The sequence below is a fragment of the Styela clava genome, chromosome 11 (genome assembly GCF_964204865.1).
Source record: "Styela clava chromosome 11, kaStyClav1.hap1.2, whole genome shotgun sequence".
Classification (NCBI taxonomy): Eukaryota; Metazoa; Chordata; class Ascidiacea; order Stolidobranchia; family Styelidae; genus Styela; species Styela clava.
This window is the reverse complement of record NC_135260.1, coordinates 8,833,928-8,858,718: the sequence shown is the minus strand read 5'-3', so window position 1 is coordinate 8,858,718 and position 24,791 is coordinate 8,833,928. Positions and strand designations below refer to the sequence as shown.

Here is a 24,791-nt window from a genome sequence, read left to right as displayed (position 1 = left end):
TATCATCTATTTATTGGTTTACAAATCAAGTCTTGACTGTAGTATAGCTTAAAATTGCCCAAATTCAAATTCACACTTGATTATTCCATGACTGTTTTCAGGTCAAGTGATATTTATCGTCTTACTTAAAAAACATATTTATTAGGACCTCTTAACGCGCTAGTAGTGCTGCCAACTCTTTCATATATTTATACATAATGTCTATGACCTATAATCATAATCTACGTAAAACGAATTTAATTATTCAAACAAATTCGCGCACTATCAGTTCAGAATAAATGTTCATCAACAATATAAAAGGTTTTTAAAGATATATGGCTAGGTTTGAGCATATAGCACAGCATGTTGAGTAATCAAAACGGTTATGCAGAATCACACATATTACTGAACGGCACCAAAGGGGGATTTATTACAAGATGTTAGAATGGATTTTGACTCTCAACGCTTTTCAGATATTTTATGTTTTTGTCAATATAGCTCAAACATATCAAATATAAATTTTCCATATATGTTGGTCTCAAGTTTGCATGTTAATTAGACAAAATATTTAGGTTGTTAGTTTATGAAAATAACATGGTAGAAGGTGTATTGAAGCAGCAACGTGGCAAACTTGTTATGTTTAGCAAGGTATGAACACACCATACTATGCAATGTATTTTGCAGATTTTAAAATATAATTTATTAAAAAAAAAATTTCAAAATGCCTTATGAGGTATCAATGTCCGGCGGACAGCCTTGGGGATTCCGTCTATCAAGTGGAACTTTTGCAGGAGCACCTTGTACTATTTCAAGAGTAAGTATTGCAATTATTGACAGATCTAATATTTATACAGTAAAGGATCATTAACGTTCACCGCAACATCTTGTGAACAAACGATAAATGAATGGTGATAGATAAGAGATAATTCTATTCTATACAAGGTCAACTGTTTTAAACAAACTTCCTCAAAAGAATTTCCATGAAGTTCAAAATGAATAGGGTATTAGTTATTAATCTCATACGATTGCCTTAGCTTAAAATTAACTGTTAAAACCAAATGTTAAAACAAAAATTATCACTTTCCATTTCGTAGAATACGTGATACAATAAACCGAAGTTATTTTTAGATTACACCAGGAGGAAAAGCTGCCCAAGCAAATGTTATGTGAGACGACCACGTCTATAACTCTGTTTTATTCTCTGTTTTATTCTGTACGCCCATATTTATTCTTACCACTTGAGTCACTAGTGAACAACTGTGTAACTTTCTCTTGTAGCTGGTTTGTCAGACTGCCGGCAGTGTAGATATTCCTCTGTATATTAGGTTATTATTATAGTGTTTTAATGCCGTAAATCTATGTAATTCTTGTTGTAAAATGATATTAGTAGTGCAGGTTTACTATTTCTCCAGTTTGGCATAGCTCTGTTCACTAGTTAGCTTGTATTTAACACTTCCGTAACTAGTCTATTTTCGCAGTTTATTTCCTGTGTGATTTCTATGCGTATTTCCATGTATATTACGTGTTTGTCGATAAGATAGGATTTGTGTTGTATCTTTAGTGTCATTCTAGTTATTCTTATGTATATCTAGGCATGTTTTACCCGGTTTTTAGTATCCCATTATAAGTAAATAGTTCATGACTGTGACGTCATAGACCAATTCCGTATCTTTTGTTACGTATGTATCCTACGGTATTTGTACTGTGTTTTTCATGTTTTTATTTGTTTATTGTATTTCTTATTGGAGTATTTGGTTGTATTAAGTTCTTACAGGTGTATAATTAATCTAGTTAGTTAACTTAGTTACTCTGCTGTGATTGGAACCGCAAGAAGATTGTTTTGTGAACGACATCTATTGCAACTTCAGTGTCCGATAAGCTGGCAGAAAGAACCTGAGTGGTGATATCAATTTTGGTACGCCACATATACGAATTTTTGGCGAGCACACGCCAGGATATATTATTTGACACAGGGACTATTAAGACTAAGCCGATTAAGTAGGCTAGTCTGTGACGGATAATATTTGGACAATATTGGACATTTGAGGTTGCCGAATTTTTTTTTAATTGCGGTTGCCTGATATTTTGGAAAAATGGTTAAGAGAAGAAAGATTGTACCGGCACCAAAGCAAGCCAAAGAGGAGAATGAACTTTTGCATCTGCAAATACAGGTATTGAAGGCAAAATTGAGGGAGTCAGAGGAAAAGCAAGAGGAGACTGACAGCCGTTTGCAACTGATAGACAGTCGCATGCAACAGATGGACGGTTGTGTACAACAGATTGGAAGTCAACTAGAATCAGTTGAATTCCAAAATACAAAAATGGGCTCGTCATTTGAGCAGATGTACAGCATTCTGCAAGATATTTCTGGCGTGGTTAATAAAGGAAAAATTGCTGATCCTGAGGAAACCCAGCCCATGTCACATGACCCAAATGTCAGCCTGATCACTTCAACACCAGCAACAGTTGTTCCAAAAGCAGCACCTGTTCTCAAGCATGATGAAATTTCTGATTTTGGATCAGAAGATGGACAGCCAGAAGGGAAGCGGAACGCGTTCTCACAGACATTAGAAGTGAAATTTTTGGAGAATGGTCATGTGAGTAACCTTGCACCTACAATTCCTTTTTTGAATGATAATGGTAATGAGGGCACAAATGTCAGAAGGCAACTTAGTACTAGGCCGAAAATGGTTACAGTGGCTACACAATCAGCTCCTCCAGTGAGCGCTAGTAGTGTCTCAAATGCCAATGTTAGTCATAGTGTTCTCAATAGCACAGCTAATGCTACGATGATGGCAAGAAATGCCAAAAAGCCAATGTATTTCGATGGATCCACTGTCATGACGTGGCCCAGTTATTTATGCCATTTTGAATTGGTTACCAGTTATAATCAGTGGGATGACGACACTGCGGGATTAGAATTGGCTACTTGCATGACAGGTCAAGCTCTAAATGTGTTGAAAGATTTACCAGATATGAAACGTACTAGCTATCGTGATATTGTGGCTCATTTCAATCATTTCTTCAAACCTGCCGGAAATGAGAGCTCCTACCGTACTACATTTCACTGTCGTAGGATTAAGCCAAATGAAGCGCCACGGGATTACGGTAATAAGTTGAAAGAGCTTGTTATTCTTGCCTACCCAAATCTGGATATTACTGGTCAAGATGATATTTTGAAATCGCAATTTCTTGCCGGTCTAACCGATGAAAGCATGATCAAGCATGTTACCATGCAACAGCCTGATACTTTCGAAAAGGCTTTGTCTCTTGCGACACTGTATTACTCTGTTGATAATAACCACTCCGAGGGAAAGAACATGTCTAAACCGCGCATTGCAGCAGTGAAACAGAGCAATACTGGTAATGTAGTTAATCAGCAAAGCGACTTTTCTCTTGAAGACAGTATCAAGTTACTTGTACAGAAACTGGATGAGATTATAGGATATGTTAAGCCGCGTGCCAACAATCGCAATTTTGATGGTGTACCACGCAACCCGTGTCCTCGATGTGGTAAACATGGTCATTGGGGCAGGGATTGCAAGGCATGTTTTAATTGCAAGCAGACTGGTCATCTTAAACGGGATTGTCCACATCTTCAGAATCTCGCTGATCCTGCAACAGCTGCTTCCTCTTCGACCGCAAATTTAAACGACACTCAGCGGGCTTGAGGTCCTCAGTGTCCGCTGAATTATTACTTGATGACGGACCAACGAACCAGAATATAGACCTGAATATTTGTTCTTTGCAATATGACAATAGTTGGCATGCGAAGGTACTTGTAAACAATCAACCGTTCAATTTTCTTGTAGATAGTGGTGCTATGACTACTCTGATCGACATTTCCATCTTTGAGGCTATAGGTGGGAAAGAAGCACATTTAGCACCGCTCGAAGAATCTCTTGTTGCAGTGGGAGGACATGATTTATTACCACTGGGTACTTTGGAAGTTGATTTGTCTATTGATTCTTTTGCATCGCGACGCACTGTTGTTGTTGCCAACCTAGGTATGTCTAATGGTATTTTGGGCATGGACTATCTCCGAGAACATGATTGCGTTCTTTACTTATCATCTGGACACATGATGATAGAGGGTCATGAAATCAAACTGTTTACTGAAAAGTCTGTACCGTGTTGTCGTGTAACTGTTCGAGAAGATATTACGATACCGCCATATTCTAAGGTTGTTATCCCTGCACAACTTAGTCGTCCTTGGCCGAAAAGCAGTTTGTCTGACGTTGCTGCTCTTGTTGAACCGCTGAATTCTTCTTTCCTCGCTGATGGCATTCAGCTGATCTCTTCTGTTGTGGATCCAGGAAAGTCCACTGTTCCTGTTCTAGCGGTGAACCAAAAAGGCAGACAACTTAAGATCAGGGCTGGATCTTTGCTTGGTATTGCACATCCTCAACTTGTAGCACAAATTCAAGTTGACGAATTCGATAATCGGGTTATAGCTTCTGAATTACCAGAACATCTACATGACATGGTCAATTCCGTTGAGGATCTAACCCCGAGTCAACGTGAACAGTTGGTCAATTTGATTTGTGAATTTCATGATGTATTTGTAGGGCCAGATGGTGAACTAGGCCGTACTTCAGCAGCAAAGCATAGGATCATCACAACCACACCACAGCCGATTCGGCAGGCTCCTCGTCGAATGGGGTGGGCGCGTAGGAAGATAGCCGAAGAAGCTGTTGATAATATGCTGGCTCAGGGTGTCAAAGAACCCAGCGATTCCCCATATTCTTCTCCCATTGTCCTAGTTCCCAAAAAGGATGGTTCTACCAGATTTTGCGTGGATTTTAGATTGCTTAATGACGTCACATACAAGGACGCATATCCCTTGCCGCGTATTGAGGATATCATTGAGTCCTTAAACGGAGCACAATGGTTCTCAACTCTTGATCTCGCTAGCGGATATTGGCAAGTGGAGGTTGATCCTGCAGACCGTGAAAAGACAGCCTTCAGCATCCCAGGCCGTGGTCATTTTCACTTTGTAGTGATGCCTTTCGGTTTGGCGAATGCTCCCGCAACATTCGAACGGATGATGGACAATATCCTTGGTGATCTTCTGTGGAACGGGTGTTTCAATTTTCTTGATGATGTTTTGGCTCATGGTAGTGATTTCTCAATGGCACTCTCAAATCTTCGGGAAGTTTTTATAAGACTTCGCCGTGCCGGTTTACGCTTGAAGCCCTCGAAATGTAAACTTTTCCGTCGAAGCACCTCTTATCTTGGTTATCTTATTTCATCTGAAGGTGTCTGTTGCGACCCTGGAAATGTTGCGGCTATCAAAGAATGGAAAACGCCTAATTCTGTCAGCGATATTCGTAGTTTTCTAGGCACAGCGAACTACTACCGGAAATTTGTTCAAGATTATTCAACAATTGCTGGACCTCTTATTCGATTGACCAGGAAGAATATTTCTTTTGTATGGAGTACTGAATGTCAAAAGGCTTTTGAAACTTTGAAGCATTGTCTGACATCTGCCCCAATTCTTAGCTTTCCGAGGACAATCGGCGAATTTGTATTGGATACTGATGCCAGTGGTTTTGGGATTGGTGCAGTGTTATCTCAAGTTCAGGACGACAATGAACGTGTACTTTCTTATGCCAGTAAGACTATGTCCAAGTCTCAACGTAGATACTGTGCTACACACCGAGAACTATTAGCTGTGGTGTGGGCTGTTCGTCACTTCAGTCATTTTCTTCTCGGGAGACCGTTCAGAATTCGCACAGATCATGCTGCTCTGAAATGGTTGATCAATTTTCGTGAACCTCAAGGAATGTTAGCAAGATGGATATTAACACTTGGTGCTTATGACTTTAAGATTGAACACAGACCGGGCGTGAAACATGGCAATGCTGATGGATTGTCACGCCAAGTTCGCAAATGCAAACGAGAAGATTGTTCTGATTGTGGTACCAATGGTGATGTGGCTGTGAGCAATGTTATTGTAAGTGCAATATCAAAACGGCCCGGTCAATCATCGTCAGACTGTTCCGATTGTAATTGGCTAGATACCTACACAGATGAACAAATTAAATCTTGGCAAAGTGAAGATCCAGATATTTCTGCTGTTTTGAAATGGAAACAACTTACTGCTATGAAACCTGACATTCAAGAATACATGCCTGAATCAACAGTGACCAAACGTTTGATGTCACAATGGGATTTGATTTTTGTAGATAATGGACTTCTCTATCGTCGTTGGATTCCTGATTGTAAATCGGAGGAATCGCATATCCAATTGATTGTTCCATCAAATTTGAGGCAGGATTTGTTCCATAAGCTACATTCTTTGCGCACTGCAGGTCATCTTGGTGCTAATCGAACTTTCAAGAGTATAAGGCGCAGATTTTATTGGCCTGGTTTCAAAAGGGACATTCTGAAATGGTGCAAATTTTGCAAGTCTTGTGCTTCAACAAAGATGCTTTACGGAAGAAGACAGGGAGATTTGAAACAACTTATATCTGGAGCTCCTATGGAAAGGATTACCATTGATTTTCTTGGACCATTGCCTGTAACTGAAAATGGAAATGAACACATTTTGGTTTTGTCGGATTATTTCTCTAAATGGGTGGAATGTTTTGCTTTACCAAATCAGCGAGCTGACACCACTGCTGATGCATTGGTTACTCAATTCTTTTCGAGATTTGGGGTACCAAGAATTCTCCACTCAGATCAAGGAAGAGACTTTGAATCAAAATTATTTTCAGAAATGTGTCAATTGTACGGGATTCAAAAGACTCGAACAACTCCATATCATCCTCGTTCAGATGGACAAGTTGAACGTTTCAACAGGACCATACAGCAGATGTTGAAAGCTTTTGTAAATGAGAATCGAAATGATTGGGACGACCATCTCCCATATCTTTGCATGGCATATCGCTCCACTGTACATGATAGTACAGGATATTCACCGAACAAGTTAATGCTTGGACGAGAAATCGAGATGCCTGTTGATGTTATGTTTGGCAAACCAGAGTCATCTATTCATCCTTGTTACACTGAGTTTGTCGAATGGTTTTCCTGTGCAACTGAAAAAGCTTTTCTTCATGCTAGGCAACATCTAAATGCTGCTGCAACCAGACAAAAGCGAAATTTTGATCTGGGTGTTAAACCACTTACTTTCCAGAGAGATGAATTGGTGTGGTATTATTATCCACCAAAGCATCGCAAGCTGAGTATTCCTTGGATTGGACCTTATCGAATTGTGGACTGTTTACCTAATCACTTGTATAGGATCCAGAAGAATTCGGGAACACGTTCTCGAATTGTACACGTTGACAAGTTAAGACCTTACCTTCATGAAGATGAAGAAGACAACGACATTGACTTAACCGGATTTGACATTTTACCTGATGTGGAACCTATTATGGAAAATGATGAGCAGATTGCTCATGATATATTTGAAAAAAGGCCAGACACTGTACCAGAAGAAGTTACAGTTGATGCGAACTCTGATAATAACCAACGTACTAGGCGAAGGCCAAGATATTTGGATGATTACATTTGATTTGACTGTGATAGTGCTTCTATCATGCTTTTAACAATTCATTGTTTTGTTTTTAGATATACATTTCATTTGAGTGTACAGTTCTTTACATTTTCTTCACATTTTTATGGATTGTCAATTTTGAAGATGGAAAATTTCTTTGTAATTTCCCATCTGAAAAAGGGGGGAGTAATGAGACGACCACGTCTATAACTCTGTTTTATTCTCTGTTTTATTCTGTACGCCCATATTTATTCTTACCACTTGAGTCACTAGTGAACAACTGTGTAACTTTCTCTTGTAGCTGGTTTGTCAGACTGCCGGCAGTGTAGATATTCCTCTGTATATTAGGTTATTATTATAGTGTTTTAATGCCGTAAATCTATGTAATTCTTGTTGTAAAATGATATTAGTAGTGCAGGTTTACTATTTCTCCAGCAATATCGTTATATCCGAGCCAAAGATTACCAATCGAGTTTGGAATGCCACCAAAAACTTCTCTGGAAGAAAAAATCCACGAATTAACAAAGAACTATGAGGATGATGTTTAGTATATATGGTATGCTTAGAAAGGCAACATGACGAGACATGTATCTGGCACTGTCCTAATCGATTGCACAATGCAGGTAGTATGTTTGCATACTGCAATTAGATATCAAATCAAATTCACTAAGATTAGAAAATATTTTGAAATTAAATTCACACTCACCCAACTTGTTAATATTCTAATCATAAAGTTGTAATATTATATAAAACCCATTTTAACTGCTCTTCGAGTAGAATTTGGCAACATTCTTCGCATTCCACACAGAAGGAATATATATATATATTAGAAAAGGCCCAATAGAAATGCAATATCAGTATTAAATTACTTTCTAATTGATTTTGTTCTCATTCCTGATGATGGTAATCTTGCATTTTGTGCTTCGCAATTTGCTTTTGCTTGTGTCCAAGTAGCGGTGTCTTCAAATAAACGATACCACAAACCGTTGCTTGCTTTTTTCCAGACAAGAAAATCCAACTTGGCGTTTTCTTTAAATGCTGAAAAATGTCTATACTGCGTCAACCTTACTCGCTAATTACTAAATTTATTGCGGTAAAAAACTACTCAATTTATTGCTTGCTAGTCGAAGATGGCTATGGGGCTTCCACTCAAAGATTCTAGCTCACATTGACAACACAGTTATTCCACCAATCATTTGACTTGCATTATATTAGTTCTATTCCAGAGATACTTTGAGTGTCTTTGTTTGGAACTAAGAATTATATGAAAATTATCGATACAGTCATTCTGTGTAATAGAAATTCACTCCAGAGGAAGTCATGAACTATCGCTGGTAACATGCCAACTATAGGAAGCACAATAGTGGATATGGTGACACAATTAGAAGTAGTTCGTGCCAATAGCATCAGGAATATGGTGAGAAATTTCATATACTATTTATAAGTACCTGGAAAAACTTGGCATGAAAAATTCTAGGAACAAACTGACAGTGACCGCACAAGAGCTCTCAATCAAGTATTTTAGTATTATATTTTACAATATCGTCACGCTAATAACCGAATTGCGTAAGTCATTTTTAGCAGTTTTGAGAAAAACGTAAAAAACTTCCTAATGATTTTGTGTTGCAATTGAGAGTCAATAATTTGCCATGGTTCAATTTTTTGATCGTAGCCGGATTTAAGTTAATTTGTATGACGCAGTTAAGTGACGTCATAATGGCGCACTGTGACTTAGGCAGAAATGTGTCTTTGACTTGGTGACATACGCAATTTTGCAACTTCACTATATGCACCAGTCCTGAAAACTAAACATTCCAAAAACGAATGTAATTCTCAGTATCTACAATGTCTAATCCCCAAAATAGCTAATCAGTTTCAATTACATCATTTTTTATGTTTAAAAATATATATTTCCTCAATATAACACGTTCTGCACACCCACCGAAATAGGTCTAAGATTAAATATAAAGAATAAAACAGCAATGCACCCAATATAAAAGCCAACCAAGGTAAATTTGACTCGGACAGTGAATATCACAAGTGTACGTCTTCCTATACTGTAGTAAAAATTCAAATTAATACGCGCTAAGCTAGAATCCGAGATGGAAAAACTCGAAAATACTTCGCAGAGGGTATTTTGCCTTTGTGACGTCACAACAGTACTGCGGTAACAAGGATAATTCATTATGACGAAACAATTTCACAAATGTGCATGTCATACTAAATCTCCATTTTTATGGGTTTCGGAATTCCTAAAATAAAATCTGAGTTAACAGACAGGTGCGCAGCATTACATAAATACCTATTTTATAAAAAACTCAAAATCGCCAAAAATGACTTACGCAATTCGGGTATTAGCGAGACGATATTGTACTTTACATGTATATCAATAATATTCTCATTATAACTCAAATACTGAATCCGTCGCTAAAATATAAATTAGATATATGTAATACGTATTTTAGACGTGTTGCTGTAGAATTGATGTACATTTTACACTTTATGTAACACGAAGTAAAAATATTCACAACGTACCAAACAACATTTTTCTCAGAAATTGAGCTTTCGTCCATAATTCATCGTATTTCTCGCAGCCACACGATTCTCCAGGAGGCCCAGGTTCACCAGCTTCTCCAATTGGTCCCTCTCGACCCCTTTTCCCATTTGGACCCAAACATATTTCAACGCTCTTATTTACGAATAAGTCCGGCTCTTCCCCTGTATTGCATGATACCTCACAAGTTTCACATTTTGTACTGAAAACTACAGAGTTATTCATATTCTGAGCGTTTATGTCGCATATGAGTAACAAAGCTATAAATGATCTCATTTTTTGAAATATACAGTATATAGTTAGTTCAGCAGCCTGGTTCTGTAAAAATGAAACAAAAGATTTTTATAAAATATAAATATATATTTTATTAAAATAGGACATTACTGATGGCTGAACAGTATCACAAAAATATTCGGTGTCAAACTTGAATCTTTGTCTCGCTTCTCAAACCAACAAAAATAATTCATGTTTTGAACCCCTCAATATAATAATTCCAGAGTCGCTTAACGATAATGTGCAATACCGTTATATTCTAGAACACGAGCATTATTATATTTTCCACAATTCGACAGTCTTTGCATCCACTCATACAAGGAGTGGTTAAAGATAATTTCCTTTTTAGTATTTACGAAGCATTGTTGTATTATTCGTTCACAAAATCATGTGAAAATTGATTGATTGTAACCGTCTCGCCCCATATATATATAAGTTTTCAATAGTATGGTTGAAACTGTTCACAATCACAAAGCTGTTAAATCGGACATACCTAAGTCACTACTTTGACGGGAATATATTGAAGCCCTATTACTTTTCGGAACAAACCGAGAAAGCTCAAAGTTTAGACCACTGGCCTGCCTATCTGAAGTTCTAAAAGTAAAACCAACAACTGCAATAAACAAACTGTTGAAAAGAAGATGAACGTCATTGGCATCATGCAAGATTCATTCTGCAAATTTTTAATCATGCATCGGACAAACTTTTAAATTTTTGTTAAAAAATATTTGTTGCTGATTTGTAGCTTGAAACCTAACCCTGAAACCCCGATCGTGTTTACAACATTTTCTGAAGCATTTTCCTATGTTCTAGCCATGACACTATAGCTTGTAGTTTCCAAGTTATAAATGTGACCTCTGATTTAAGCACAATGTAATATTGAATGCGAATAATTTACAAGTCAAATATTCTACTTTACGTCAGTGAATTTTACGTTTCTTTATACACTTCACACTGTTACTGATGCAATGCAACCTTTTTGACTGGTTATCGACGTGCGACCGTATTGCCCGTATGCAGGATATAGTAGTTCTGAATAATATGGAAATGAAAGCCCCTTGATTGAAATTTCGAAACAAAAATGCACCTACTTCGACTTGTTTTCCGACCAATTATGTTCTTTCACAATTTTTTGTATTGAGCGTGACCCGTGATTGAACGTATTTGGCGGAAGAATTCTTTGGCGGAGGGTCAGAAATTATAGGCCTACAATGGACGGTATTGTTATTGTATTAAACTAATATCAACTTTCTTTAAATCGGTGGTTGTTACAATAGTCCACAAAATGCTTTTGGTGTTTTTTCAATGCATTTTGGCTCCAACTATTTTAATATTCACACATGAAAATTTTTTTTGCACATAATGATTGCTCTAGTCTAGTGTATATATATCAACAATTCATTTTGTCTGCGTCACGCATTGAGTCGTCATCAAGTTCGTGAAGTTGCTAACGTCACAGTATTGATAACCCGTGTACAAGCTGACAGTTTGGAGTACAATATGGCTTGAGCGGTTAATGGTTTGTTTAGGTGTAGCAAAGATCAGCGCTGTAAAAATATTGTGAGCTTTCATTTACTGATCAAAATATATACCCTAACCAGTATAATATAGCCTATACTGCACTTGCAACTTGGTTTTGTCAAGGCGAAATATAGAATTTATGAGTACAATTTAAACAAATCGGGGGTCAATATAGGTTATATATATAAACAATTGTGTATCTGTTATATTTTGCAGAACGCAGCAATTTGTTAAACGAGGGCCTTTTTCAAGAACGTCAACTCTAATTTCCTTTGTCTCATGTCCCGATGGCGACATACAGCGAGTGAATATAGGCTAATCCAGCCAAATACTAGGACTGTAGACTGTAAACTACAGAGCGATAATTTACAATGTGGATGTGGGCAATATATATTATAGGCAACGAGAATAAAGTTGAAAATCTTTTTGCAGTGTGCTTTATGTCATTAATTTGCAGTTAATTTTGTTATTTATCACATTATGTATGAGCAATTAAAATGCGTAGAAGACTTTGCAAAGTTAGCTTCCCAAAAAATTCCCCCCGAAAATTTGGCATTTTATAATGGAGGTGCAGTAGGACATGAAACAGTCAAAGAAAATTGTGAAGCATATAAAAAGTTAGTAAAGTTTTACAATTTTTTTCCTGTATATTTAGCGGCCATATGCACAAAAATAATATTGTAACTAAGAAAATTTCACTTTAGCACGATGGACATAATAATTTATGAATATTCGGAAAATATGATGCTGAATCGTTAAATTGGAAAATACGCTGATACAAAAAATAGGTCTCTGAAATCATGAAAACTTAAATAATTTAGGCTCACGACAAGAATGTCGAATTAATTTAGAACACTCAAGTCCTGATGAAATAATTTGCTTTGATAAAAAAATGATACCAACGAGCAAATCAATAACGTCATTATCAACACGGCAGGCGTTCCCACAACATTTTTTTATTTAAAATAAGAGTCATACGACATTTTGAGGATAAGAAAACCAATAGTAAAATACGTGTGTTCAGGTGGAAATTTCGACCCCGTCTTTTGCGTGACGTCTCAGAAGTGGATACTTCAACGACGGTATTAGGATCAAAGATTCCTTCCCCTATTTGCATTGCACCAACAGCCTTCCATTGTTTAGCAACAGCCGACGCAGAAATTTCTACAGCACAAGGTAGCGCCAGGAAGGCCAGGTAGCGCCAGCAGAATGCTGCAGTATTTTATAGGAGAAACGTCAAACTATGCTATCCTAACGATATTTAAAACCACATACCTGATTTATCTCTGAAAAAAAAACTTTGACATATATAAAAATTTTATATATCACTAGTATATTTACATATTATGTAATGTTATGTAGTTAATGAAAAAAACACAAAGTAGCAAAACTTGTCCTCTAAATAACATAAGCTTTCCCGATAACCGCTCAAAGTAACATAATCTGATGAATTTTACTACTTTTCCGTTTTTAAATACTTTTTCCGTTCCAGCTGCCGAAGCTGTTCGCACTGGATATGTACAGAGCTTAGTGAGCACTAGAACGTATGAAGAGATTTCTACGAAAGTTCCGGGATGTTTGCGATGGTGCCATCTTCAATTTCTCAAGGTTTGTAATTTTATTTCATACGCTTTGGCCAATTTTGGAAATATAGGCTATTGAGTATAATGCAATCACAAAGACCTGAAGCAGAACAATGGTGTCAAGAATGGTCTGAGAAGAATAGTTTAGGTAGCTGACTCGAATACCAGTCAGAAGCACCTAGCTGATACTTCGATGTCAGAGTTTCGTATTACCTTTTTGAGTTATGTAAACTCTGGGTTACTCTGAATCATAGATGTTGGCAAATAATCAATGTCAAAATAACTATAAAATTATTGCATTGTAGGTAGACAAGGAACCAAAAAGATCATCGGTTGCTGAGTGGTGACAACAATTCATATGTAGACATGATAAAACAAAACATATAGGCTATATTATACTGTATATAATAATTGAAATTCTTCAAAACTTTATTTTCTTTCTTAATTTGAGATCTCTTAATTTTATAACTACTATATTTAATATAAAGACAAAAAGATGAGTAATATTTTCTATGCCATTATTTTGTTTAAGCACCGTGAAATGGTCGAACACTTGGTCAAACGAGCTGAGAAATGTGGATTCACAGGATTCGTAGTAACAATTGATCAACCAGTACTTGGAAAGAGGATAAACAGAACACCTGACGGAAAACATGCTGACACATCACATCTACACAAAATTGGGTTAGTGTAATTTCCGCTGTTACAAGTCGAGCCGATCTCGGAAAACAAGAAGGCAATGATCAAATATATAGGCACGAAGATCGAATGAATAGTAGAGCCATAGCAATGTCAACAAAATTGAAGCCGAATATTAAATGAATTATACCAAATGTCAAGTGAAATGTTCAAAAAAATGTTGAAAAGTAGTCATTACTGCCCTTGAAGGATCGGGATTACGCTCAGATTCTTCTCTTTTGGGGGGAACAACAGCAATAATACAACTTGAGCGTTTGTTTATAAAAAACTAAAATTAATTGCTCTCAGACTTATAAACTTGACTGAATCATGGAAAGCAATCGGAAGGCAGGAACCTCTGATAATGGATGGCTGTTTAAATGGTAGTGCGCGATGGGATTCCTTGGACTGGCTAAAGAGCATTACAAAGTTACCGGTGGTCGTCAAAGGAATATTAACAGGTTAGCCATCATATTTCACAGCGACCAATGAACGTTTTTTATTAAAAATATTGTATACATACTTCTATCGTAAAACTGGTTACGTGTTGGGCGGAGGTTTTTGTTCTTTTTCATGAACATATTATGAATCTTCGTCGATCTTCAGAGGAAATGGCCCTTGAAGCACTCAAACACAACGTTCATGGAATAATTGTTTCAAATCACGGAGGAAGGCAGATAGACAGTACTTTTTCAACAGTAAGTATGCATTACTTGATAAAGTTTGTCAGTTTGTGAAAAATGAGTTTTTCATCGAATGTGTCGTTCCCGGTATGGTTGATATATATATTTGAGTCATAGTATGCATTCCCACCAGCCTAGTCGTGTATGGATTATATTGTTTTAAACTCTGTTTTAGATTGATTCGCTACCAGAAGTAGTGAAAGCAGTGAATGGTAGATGTGATGTTTACTTGGATGGTGGAATTCGTAAAGGAACAGACGTCGCAAAAGCAATTGCTTTGGGTGCTAAAGCTGTTTTTGTAGGAAGGCCAATAATTTGGGGACTAGCGTGTGATGTATGATATCATCTATTTATTGGTTTACAAATCAAGTCTTGACTGTAGTATAGCTTAAAATTGCCCAAATTCAAATTCACACTTGATTATTCCATGACTGTTTTCAGGTCAAATGATATTTATCGTCTTACTTAAAAAACATATTTATTAGGACCTCTTAACGCGCTAGTAGTGCTGCCAACTCTTTCATATATTTATACATAATGTCTATGACCTATAATCATAATCTACGTAAAACGAATTTAATTATTCAAACAAATTCGCGCACTATCAATTCAGAATAAATGTTCATCAACAATATAAAAGGTTTTTAAATACCAATAAACAATTCATCGGAAGCATCTCCAACGTTGAAAACTCAGTTCTCCGAAATACAAGTAAAGATCTTTTATTTTATATATTACATGCAGGGAAAGACAGGAGCACAGCGAGTGTTGGAAATTTTAAGAGATGAATTTACTTCAACTATGCAACAACTCGGTATGTAGAAAGGGTGCGATATGGCGTTAATAGTTTTGAGGTATGACAACAAGATGTGTCTCGAAAATGTTGTACATCACTTGCCTGCCCCGCATGTGTAATTTGTCCCATGTGTCACACACCAAACATGCGACAAGTGGGTGACACGATTTTTCAGACCGTGAAAATTCACAAGTTGGACTTAAAATGGTTACAGGCTATGTAAGGCTCAACTTCCTACTAGACCAGGGGTGGGCAAATTACGGCCCACCGCAGTGTTTCATCCGGCCCACTTGTGCCTGTTAAAATATGACCATAGTTTTTATAACTATAAATTTCTGCTAAAAATATGATGACATGATGAATACGATGATATGAATTGGAATCCCATTGAAAATGTCGATAAAAGATCGTCGGCTAAAGTAAACACCGTAATTCCTCACGTTTTATAAGCACCTGAATATAATGTGCAAAATCATCAGAATATCCGAATTATTTTTGTCATTCCAAAACTCTAGCTCCTGATATTTCGTGCACACGTGAATGCCTCAACACATGTTCTTTATAGGATTATTGGCCGACATTGGGATTTTGCAGACGGTGATATCTTAAAAACCAAGACAAATTTAAATCCATTCCTATTATAATCAGGCAGTATACCGAGGATTTTTGCGTACGCAGATTGTTGTATTTAAGAATAGTAATACTTTCATTTATTGTAACTCGGCGCAACGGCGATCCACGTTGAAAATAATATGGCGAGATCATTTTAATGCTCGTATCGGCCATGGACATGGATATTTTGCGCAACAGAAAAATCATTACGCCTTAAAAGGTCGTTAACGAATTGCGTAATCGCGACGCCTGTTTCCCCCGTAAATGTATAAAAAATATAGTTTGCGCAAGTCAGTCATCTTTCATTTTTGACGAAGTAGAACTGTTGATTGTTTTTTTTATTTATAACATCATATTTGGTGGAAAAGGGGTCAAATCAAATCTCTGAAACGCGATCAGTGAAACGGGAAGGCGATTGACTCATAGACTTGCGTTCTGTGAGGCACAATGACTTGACAAACCTACCCCTCGCTACTTTGAAATCCCAGGTTACAGTAAACTATTTCGTAAACGATGCGAATGGTGTATCATTTACTCTCTGAATGCTGTACAGCCTCTGAATTTGTCGAATAACTTCATTCATAATCACCTCAATTGTTACGTTGTGTTGTCTTCAATATAAACGTTAGCATGGCTCTTAAGCTTCTTTTTCTATCAACCTTTTCTGTGCAGCTGCCGCAATTTGCCATCCTATGTAATACCGTCCCATTAATCATCGTGTCTAGTTAGTTGCTAATATGCGGCTTTTGATCATCCAGCCCAGTAATCAAGTCTATTTTCCGCATCCGGCCCACTCATGAAAGTAATTGCCCACCCCTGTACTAGACGGACACACATAGGTATATATATATATATATATAAAATCAGACGTTTTGAAGCAAATATACTACAGTGACCGATAATTTCCAATAGTTGCACTGGAGGGCGGACAAAAGTGGCTTATTTAAACGATAGTATTGGGATGTGGAAGACTTTATTAAATATTATAATGTCACGTTATAGCTAGCAACTAATCGTTTTTATTAAATAGGTGTAACGTCAATCAAAGAACTACAATCGACTCCTAATTTAGTCGTCCACGAGTCTTTTGTACTTCGGAACAAGTAGAATGGAGAGATATGAAGCAACATAACTTCTGGCATAGATTTTTTCATTTCTCTGGAATAGTGCTGTTAAAATGCTTTATCGGTTTTCCGCTCGTTTGAACCTTAACATAGTATATATCAAACCATCGTACTGGAGCTTGCAGATATTTATAAATTATCGGTCTGTGAGCTGATGGACAAATATGACAATAATTGTCTACATATTGCATTTGATGGTTATTTTATCGAACAACACAAAATAAGCCTACAGCCATTCTTTTTTTTTACCACGTTTGTTACAATCCAAATTTGTTTTGGATACAAGAGAGTAAAAATGTGAAACGATATGACAAGTGCGTTAAAGAGCAGGCCTCATCAGCTGCCTTCAAAGCAGAGTTTATAAAAAAAAAATTATGAAAATATATTCTGTGACTACCCCGGCCACAACCACCCTCTTGAAGCTTTTCAAAGATCATGAATGTGAAACATTATCAACTTTTGAGTTAGTACTAGTTAGTAATTTCTAATACTAGCAACGGAGAGTACCGGTATTGATTCACAGAGGTTGTGTTTTGTGCTGTTCATCTCCAATTATAACTGATTGATGATCTCCGTTACTAATATTTTAAAACTTTTACATTTCGTCACATTTATTTACATTTTTTTCTCTGTTCGTACTTGTTAATTTTCAGCCTACATACACTCTTGACAAGTCAGATATTTCATTGAATAATGATCATTTATATACAGAAAATATTTGTAAACTGCTGTCTACTGGTCTATATAATATCATACTAAATCTTGTATAAAGGCCGTTCGTCCGGATGATGAATAAGTTGCTAATATCCGGAAAGTTGCTAATATCGCATTATTGATTATCCGTTTACAAGCTGATACAGTTTGCAGTAGCCTACATTAGAGCATTGCTCTCGCGTTTTGTCAGACAATGCATTTACATATCGGCACCGAAGCGTGATATAGAGCATTGCTCTCGTGTTTTGTCAAGCGATGCATTTGAAATTTCGTTTGCATAGTATAAAATATATTCTTGGCATGACCGGACCCCAGTAATTTATTTTTAATTTTGTGTGCGGACCTTTGGTGAAAATAGTTGAGTAGCCCTGACCTAAATATGGCTTGGGCGGCCAATGGTTTAAATGTAGCAAAGATCAGCACTGTAAAAAGTATTGTGAGCTTCTATTTATCGATTTTAAATTCATAACCTAACCAGTCTAATATATATCCTATACCGCATTTGCAACTTGGTTTCACCAAGGCGAAATATAGAACTTATGAGTACAATTAGACAAATTGGAGCTTGGTTATCTTTGCTTCCATTTAAAATAAACAAAAGCGACTAAGAAGTGCTTTGTAGTTTCAGGTATTGTGTTTATCGAGTGGGAAGCTCTCATACCCAGTTAAATGATGTCCAGTTGTTTGATATTGTCAGTCAGGAAGATTGGTGAATGATTTCGAAACTGCGTTGCTTTCAAAAATTATTTTATGCTTCAGTATCTAAAGTAAACAATAGTATTGTCACTGGTATGTAACCAGAATTCCAGAAGCTTACGGTATCAGCTTAAACGCCACCAATCCCCCAGGCCCGTCATACACCTTACCGACGTACCACCGCATTACGTTACGATCAATTGAATAATTAATCGAATAATGAGTGGCTTATATGGTAAATTAGCATGTACGAAAATGTAATCAATTGTGTAACTTGGATAAATTATATTAAGACCAATTAGTCATTGTCATATGGCTTGGGGCTATATTTAATTCGATTATGTCCAGTAAAAAACAAGTTATGACGATTTATAATTCCGAGAAATTCTGAATTAACCGGTTTGACTCTGTTTAACATTATTAATTTGAAGAATAACAGTGAATTCTTACTAAAATAACAAAGATTATCCATAAAAGCCACTGAAATTAAAGTATGCAGTATGATATTTACAAATCACGTTGTTATATGCACGCGACAAGTAGGCCAAAATCGTTGACATACATAATATGGGCTATATCACGATATAAAATGTTGCAGTTAGTACAATTTGCTAAACGAGGGCATTTTCTAAAAACTTTCTAAATAGCGAGCGAATCTAGGCTAATCTGGCAAAATACTTTACTGTGTACTTTAACTGGAGGGCGATAATTTACGATGTGGGAAATACATTATAGCAAACTAGAATAAAGTTGAAAATCTGTTCTTGCAGTGTGCTTTATTTAATTAATTTGGGACTGATTTTGTTATTTGTCGCAGTATGTATGAGCAATTGAAATGCATAGAAGACTTTGAAAATTTAGCTTCCCAAAAAATTCCCCCCGACAATTTGGCATTTTATAACGGAGGTGCAGTAGGACATGAGACAGTCAAAGAAAATTGTGAAGCATATAAAAAGTTAGTAGAGTGTTACAATTTTTTACTGTACATTTAGCGGTCCTAAGCACCCAAATAATATCGTAATGAAAGAAAATTTCTGTATCACTTTAGCACGGTAGAGATAATAATTTATGAATGAAAAACAAAAAGTCTTTAAAAATCACGAAAACCTTGATAATTTGGGTTCAAGACAAGAATGTCAAATTAGTTTTGGACACTCAAGTCTTAATAAAATAATTGGTATGCTATGATAAATAAAACATATTTTAACATACACAACAACGTCATTATCAGCACGGCTGGCGTTCTGTCAACATTTCAGAAAATAAAAGAGCCATACGACATTTTGAAGATAAGATACCCAATAATAAAATGCGTGTGTTCAGGTGGAAATTTCGACCTCGTCTTTTGAAAGACGTTTCAGAAGTTGATACTTCAACAATGGTATTAGGATCAAAGATTCCTTTCCCTATTTGCATCGCACCAACTGCCTTTCATTATTTAGCAACACCCAACGCAGAAATATCTACAGCACAAGGTAACGCCAGCAGCAGAAGAATAAATTCAACAGAATGCAACAGTATTTTATATGAGAAATGTCACACTATGTTATCCTAACGATACGTAAACTGCATACCCGATTTCTCTCTGAAATAAAAATTTTGATATGTATTTATGTCTAAATATGATTGTTATTAAAAATTCACAAAGTAGCCAAATTTATCCTCTGAATAATATAAACTTTCCCGATAAGCGATAACCACTCACAATAATATAATCCAGTGTATTCTAGACGAATGTTTCAACTGCTTTTTCCGTTTCAGCTGCCGAGGCTGTTTGCACTGGATATATACAGAGCTCAGTGAGCACTAAAACGTATGAAGATATTTCTACAAAAGTTCCGGGATGTTTACGATGGTGCCATCTTCAATTTTTCAAAGTTTGTAATTATATTTCATCCTCTTAAGCTAATTGTTTGAATATACGAGTATAGGGTTCTCTACTGAGTATAATGCAATCACAAAGACTGGAAGCAGACCAATGGTGACGAAATAAGTAGTGAAAGAAGAAGAGTACCAGTCAGGAGTAACCAGCTGATACCAGTTTTTGACAACCCATATCAAAACTAGAATTCGGCTGGACACCGAAGACTTATCGATCGAAGGCTAGGGGATCCCCCAATACAGTGGTCTTACTCCATAGTGACACCGTGTGTCCCATCACTAATCAATTAATAACTCGCTAATTATATGACATAATCCATCCAAAATCAATAGGTCCGAGCTAAGATGAATGCACATGCAAAATTTGGAGCAGATTGAACCTCGCTTTCGTGAGATATCGTGTGCATCTAACACACAGACATACAGACAAATACCTATCAACATACTTACCGATCAAGATCGATAAGTAATAACTATAAAATTAAACAGCACATACATGATTTGTAGAACATAATATATATAATAATTCAACTTCTTCAAAACTTCATTTCATTTTTTAAGCACCGTGAAATGGTCGAACACTTGGTCAATCGAGCTGAGAAATGTGGATTCACAGGATTCGTAGTGACAATTGATCAATCAGTACTTGGAAAAAGAATATATAGAACACCGGACGGAAGACATGCTGTCACATCACATCTACAGTAAATTATGTTGGTGTAATCTTTGCTGTTATAAGTCGATCTGATCTCGGATTCGGACAAAAAGCGAGCACTCCTCACTTATAAAAGCTGGGGGATAAGCTGAATAATAAAAGGGCCACAAAAATGTCAGTAAAACTGTAGCCAAATGCTAAAATAATTCTACCGAATGTCATAAGGAATGTTAAAAATAACGTTACCGAATGCCATGCGAAGGTGAGCCCGTGAATAATAAAAACCAGCAAGAATTGGGGGTGAAGTATCGGTTTGTGGCACCCAGAAATATCTTAAAAATAAAATTTTATCCGTCTATCGACGTTTAAGATAAATTGGTTAACTGAGAAAAAAGGTGTTTTTTGCACGAAAACTACAATAATCCCGATCTAAAAAATGTAGTTGTGAATAGCCATTGATTGATTCAATATGATGACCAATATTAATAACACAGAGCCGAAAGTAGCCATATTCACATTCGAAGAATTGGATTTCAATAATTAAGTTTAATTGTTCTTAGACCTATAAACATGACTGAATCATGGAAAGCAATCGGAAAAAAGGATCCTTTTATAGTGGATAAATCGTTCGACGACCGTGCGCAATGGGATGCCTTGGATTGGCTGAAGAGCATTACAAAGTTACCGGTGGTCGTGAAAGGAATATTAACAGGTTAGCCACCATCTTTCACAGCAGCCAATGAACTTTTTTTATAAAAATACTGTGTACATACTTTCATCATACAACTGGTTATGTAGTGGCTTTATTTGAACATATTAACAATTCCAGTCCATTTTCAGAGGAAATGGCCCTTGAAGCAATCAAACACAACGTTTATGGGATTATTGTTTCAAATCACGGGGGAAGACAGATTGACGGTACTTTTTCAACAGTTAGTATGCATTACTTGATAAAGTTTGTGTAAAATGAGTTTTTCCTCGAATGTGTCGTTCGCCGGTATGGTTGATATATACATTCCAGTCATAGGATGAATCACCACCTTTTAAACTCTGTTTTAGATTGATTCGCTACCAGAAGTAGTGAAAGCAGTGAATGGTAGATGTGATGTTTACTTGGATGGTGGGATTCGCAAAGGAACAGACATCGCAAAAGCAATTGCTCTGGGTGCTAAAGCTGTTTTTGTAGGAAGGCCAATACTTTGGGGACTAGCGTGTGATGTATGATATCATCTATTTATTGGTTTACAAATTAGGTCCTGGATGGTATATAACTTAAAATTACCCTAATTGGAAATTTCAAAAATTCACATTTGAGTAGTGCATAACTTTTCTCAGGTCCGATATTTAGTATATCTCACTTGAGGAAACATAATTATATGAACCGTTTGACCCCATAGTGGTGCTGCTGACTCTTCCATAGGTTTATACATAATGTCCATAGCCTTGCATTAACCGTATCTACGTATATCGAATATCCAAACAAATTCCGGCACTATCAATTTGGAAATTTTTTTTATATGAAAGGTTTTTAAATACCAATAAACAATTCACCGGAAACATCATCAAAGTTAAAAAAAATCACTTCTCTGAATTACATGTTAAGATCTTTTATTTTATATATTACATGCAGGGAAAGACAGGAGCTCAACGAGTGTTAGAAATTTTGAGAGATGAATTTACTTTAACTATGCAACAACTAGGTAAGTAGAATAGGTGGGATATGCCGTATGCTATTGCCGTAAAAAAGTCTTGTGAAATAACAAGGTGTCTCAAAAATGTCATATACCACTTGCCTGCTCCGTATGTAGTGTACCATTTCCCACATCACATACAAGTGAGACAAATGTGGGGCAATTGGAGGCATTTTTAGAACAATAAAATCACGATTAGGCCTAAAAATGGTTAAGGGCTATGTATATCCCAACTTTCTACTATATCAAAACACAGAAGTATATATAAAACCAGACGTTTTGTAGCAAATATATTACAATGATTGATAATTTCCAATATTCGGAAGGCTGGCGAAAGCAGCATATTAGAACGATAGTATTGGCTCGTGCTAGAGAAATAGATATTATGTCACATTGTAGGTAGGAACTAAATATTTTTATTAATAGGTGTAACGTCAATCAAAGAACTACAATCAACTCCAAATTTAGTCGTTCATGAATCTTTTGTGCTTCGGAAGAGGTTGAATGAAGAGTTTAATTTGAAGCAACATAACTTCTGGAATTGATTGATTCCACAGAATTTCTACGGAAAGGGCTGTTAAAATCCTCTGCTCGTTTGAATCTAAACATAGTATATAACAAAACCGCCATTCTGAAGCTTGCAGATATTTATAAATTATCGGCCTGCAAGCTGATTGACAAATATCACAATAATTGTCTACATATCGCATTTGATGGTTATTTTACACTCATACAACACAAGATCAGCCTACCCGCACATTATTAACTTTTGTGTTAGTATACTAGTTATTAATTTCTAATATATACTAGCAATGGAGGGTACCGGCACCGGTATTGATTCAAGGAGGTTGAATTTTGTGCTGTTCATCTCTAATTACAACTAATTCATGATATTCCGATACTCATATTTTTTCAAACTCGCACTATTTCGTCACACTTATTTTCTGCTCTATTTGTACTCGTTAATTTTTAGCCTACTTACACTCTTGACATGTCAGATATTTTCTTGAATAATGACCATTCATATGCTGTGCACCTGCTTAGGCAACAATCAGTTTCATGTGAATTTATTGTCTATTCATTCCGGTACTACATTCTTGTTGTGCATATATATTTTTTAGATAACCTGCAATTGTAGAAGCTGATTTGCTGATGAAGTGATAGACTACCGTTGTATTTTTTCATTATTTATATATAATATATATATATGTGTGTGTGTACAAACAGTACAGTGTCAACTTGATTTACTGTACCTGAGAGTGGTTTTCCTTATCACTGCACACTCTTGCCACTTCACATTGTAACCACGTGTGTGACTATAAATCACCTCCAAATTTCCCCAAACTATTTTTCAGGACAGTGACACTTTCATATCGTCCCGTCTGTGGTCGGATGGCTCTACAATACAATTTCTATCTCTAGTTAGATATTTTAGTTATATAATTCGGCAAAACCCTACTCACAAACAATAACAGTAGTTCGGTAGATAAAAATTACGTTTTTTTTTCGATTACAACCTAGCTCGATAGCCAGCTCTGGTCCCCCACAACCTCGATTAAAATTAGGAAAGACTTCACTTTTGCAGTGATTCTTCCATTTTAAATTCCCCTAATTTTGAATTGTGAGACACTTTAATTCCCAACTTGAATACAATTGTATCTGAATATCCAGAAAGTGACGTATATTTCAGTGCAGATGGTCAGTCAAAAACAACACATTTTTGAACAGGGGTAGGTGTGGTTTTTGGACTGGGGGTCAGAAATTTTGCTCATCTAGACTGTCGAGCCATGTAAGTGTGACGTAAAACTTAATTTTAGGAACAATATTTACAGTGATACAAAAGCAAACTG

General features: G+C 36.4%; 3 protein-coding genes across 3 annotated transcripts; 2 read left to right on the top strand and 1 right to left on the bottom strand.

Annotated features, from left to right (window-relative positions):
• The first annotated feature begins 3,802 nt into the window (after positions 1-3,802).
• LOC144429811 (uncharacterized) lies at positions 3,803-7,498 on the top strand. Its single transcript, XM_078118024.1, has 2 exons — positions 3,803-4,641; positions 7,225-7,498. The coding sequence occupies exons 1-2, from the start codon at positions 3,803-3,805 to the stop codon at positions 7,496-7,498; spliced, it is 1,113 nt and encodes a 370-aa protein (XP_077974150.1).
• A 388-nt stretch (positions 7,499-7,886) lies between these two features.
• LOC144429810 (uncharacterized) lies at positions 7,887-10,309 on the bottom strand. The gene is made up of 3 exons (XM_078118023.1): positions 10,016-10,309; positions 8,350-8,518; positions 7,887-7,977 (listed from the first exon to the last, which is right to left on the bottom strand). The coding sequence occupies exons 1-3, from the start codon at positions 10,257-10,259 to the stop codon at positions 7,887-7,889; spliced, it is 504 nt and encodes a 167-aa protein (XP_077974149.1). The 5' UTR covers positions 10,260-10,309.
• Positions 10,310-12,259: 1,950 nt separating this feature from the next.
• LOC120347198 (uncharacterized) lies at positions 12,260-24,791 on the top strand. Its single transcript, XM_078118022.1, has 19 exons — positions 12,260-12,445; positions 12,853-13,023; positions 13,161-13,186; positions 13,321-13,436; positions 13,944-14,095; positions 14,399-14,550; positions 14,696-14,787; positions 14,948-15,106; positions 15,517-15,586; positions 17,211-17,283; positions 19,502-19,669; positions 20,038-20,189; positions 20,476-20,591; positions 21,157-21,299; positions 21,811-21,962; positions 22,091-22,182; positions 22,310-22,468; positions 22,881-22,950; positions 23,368-24,791. The coding sequence occupies exons 1-19, from the start codon at positions 12,309-12,311 to the stop codon at positions 23,484-23,486; spliced, it is 2,319 nt and encodes a 772-aa protein (XP_077974148.1). The 5' UTR covers positions 12,260-12,308; the 3' UTR covers positions 23,487-24,791.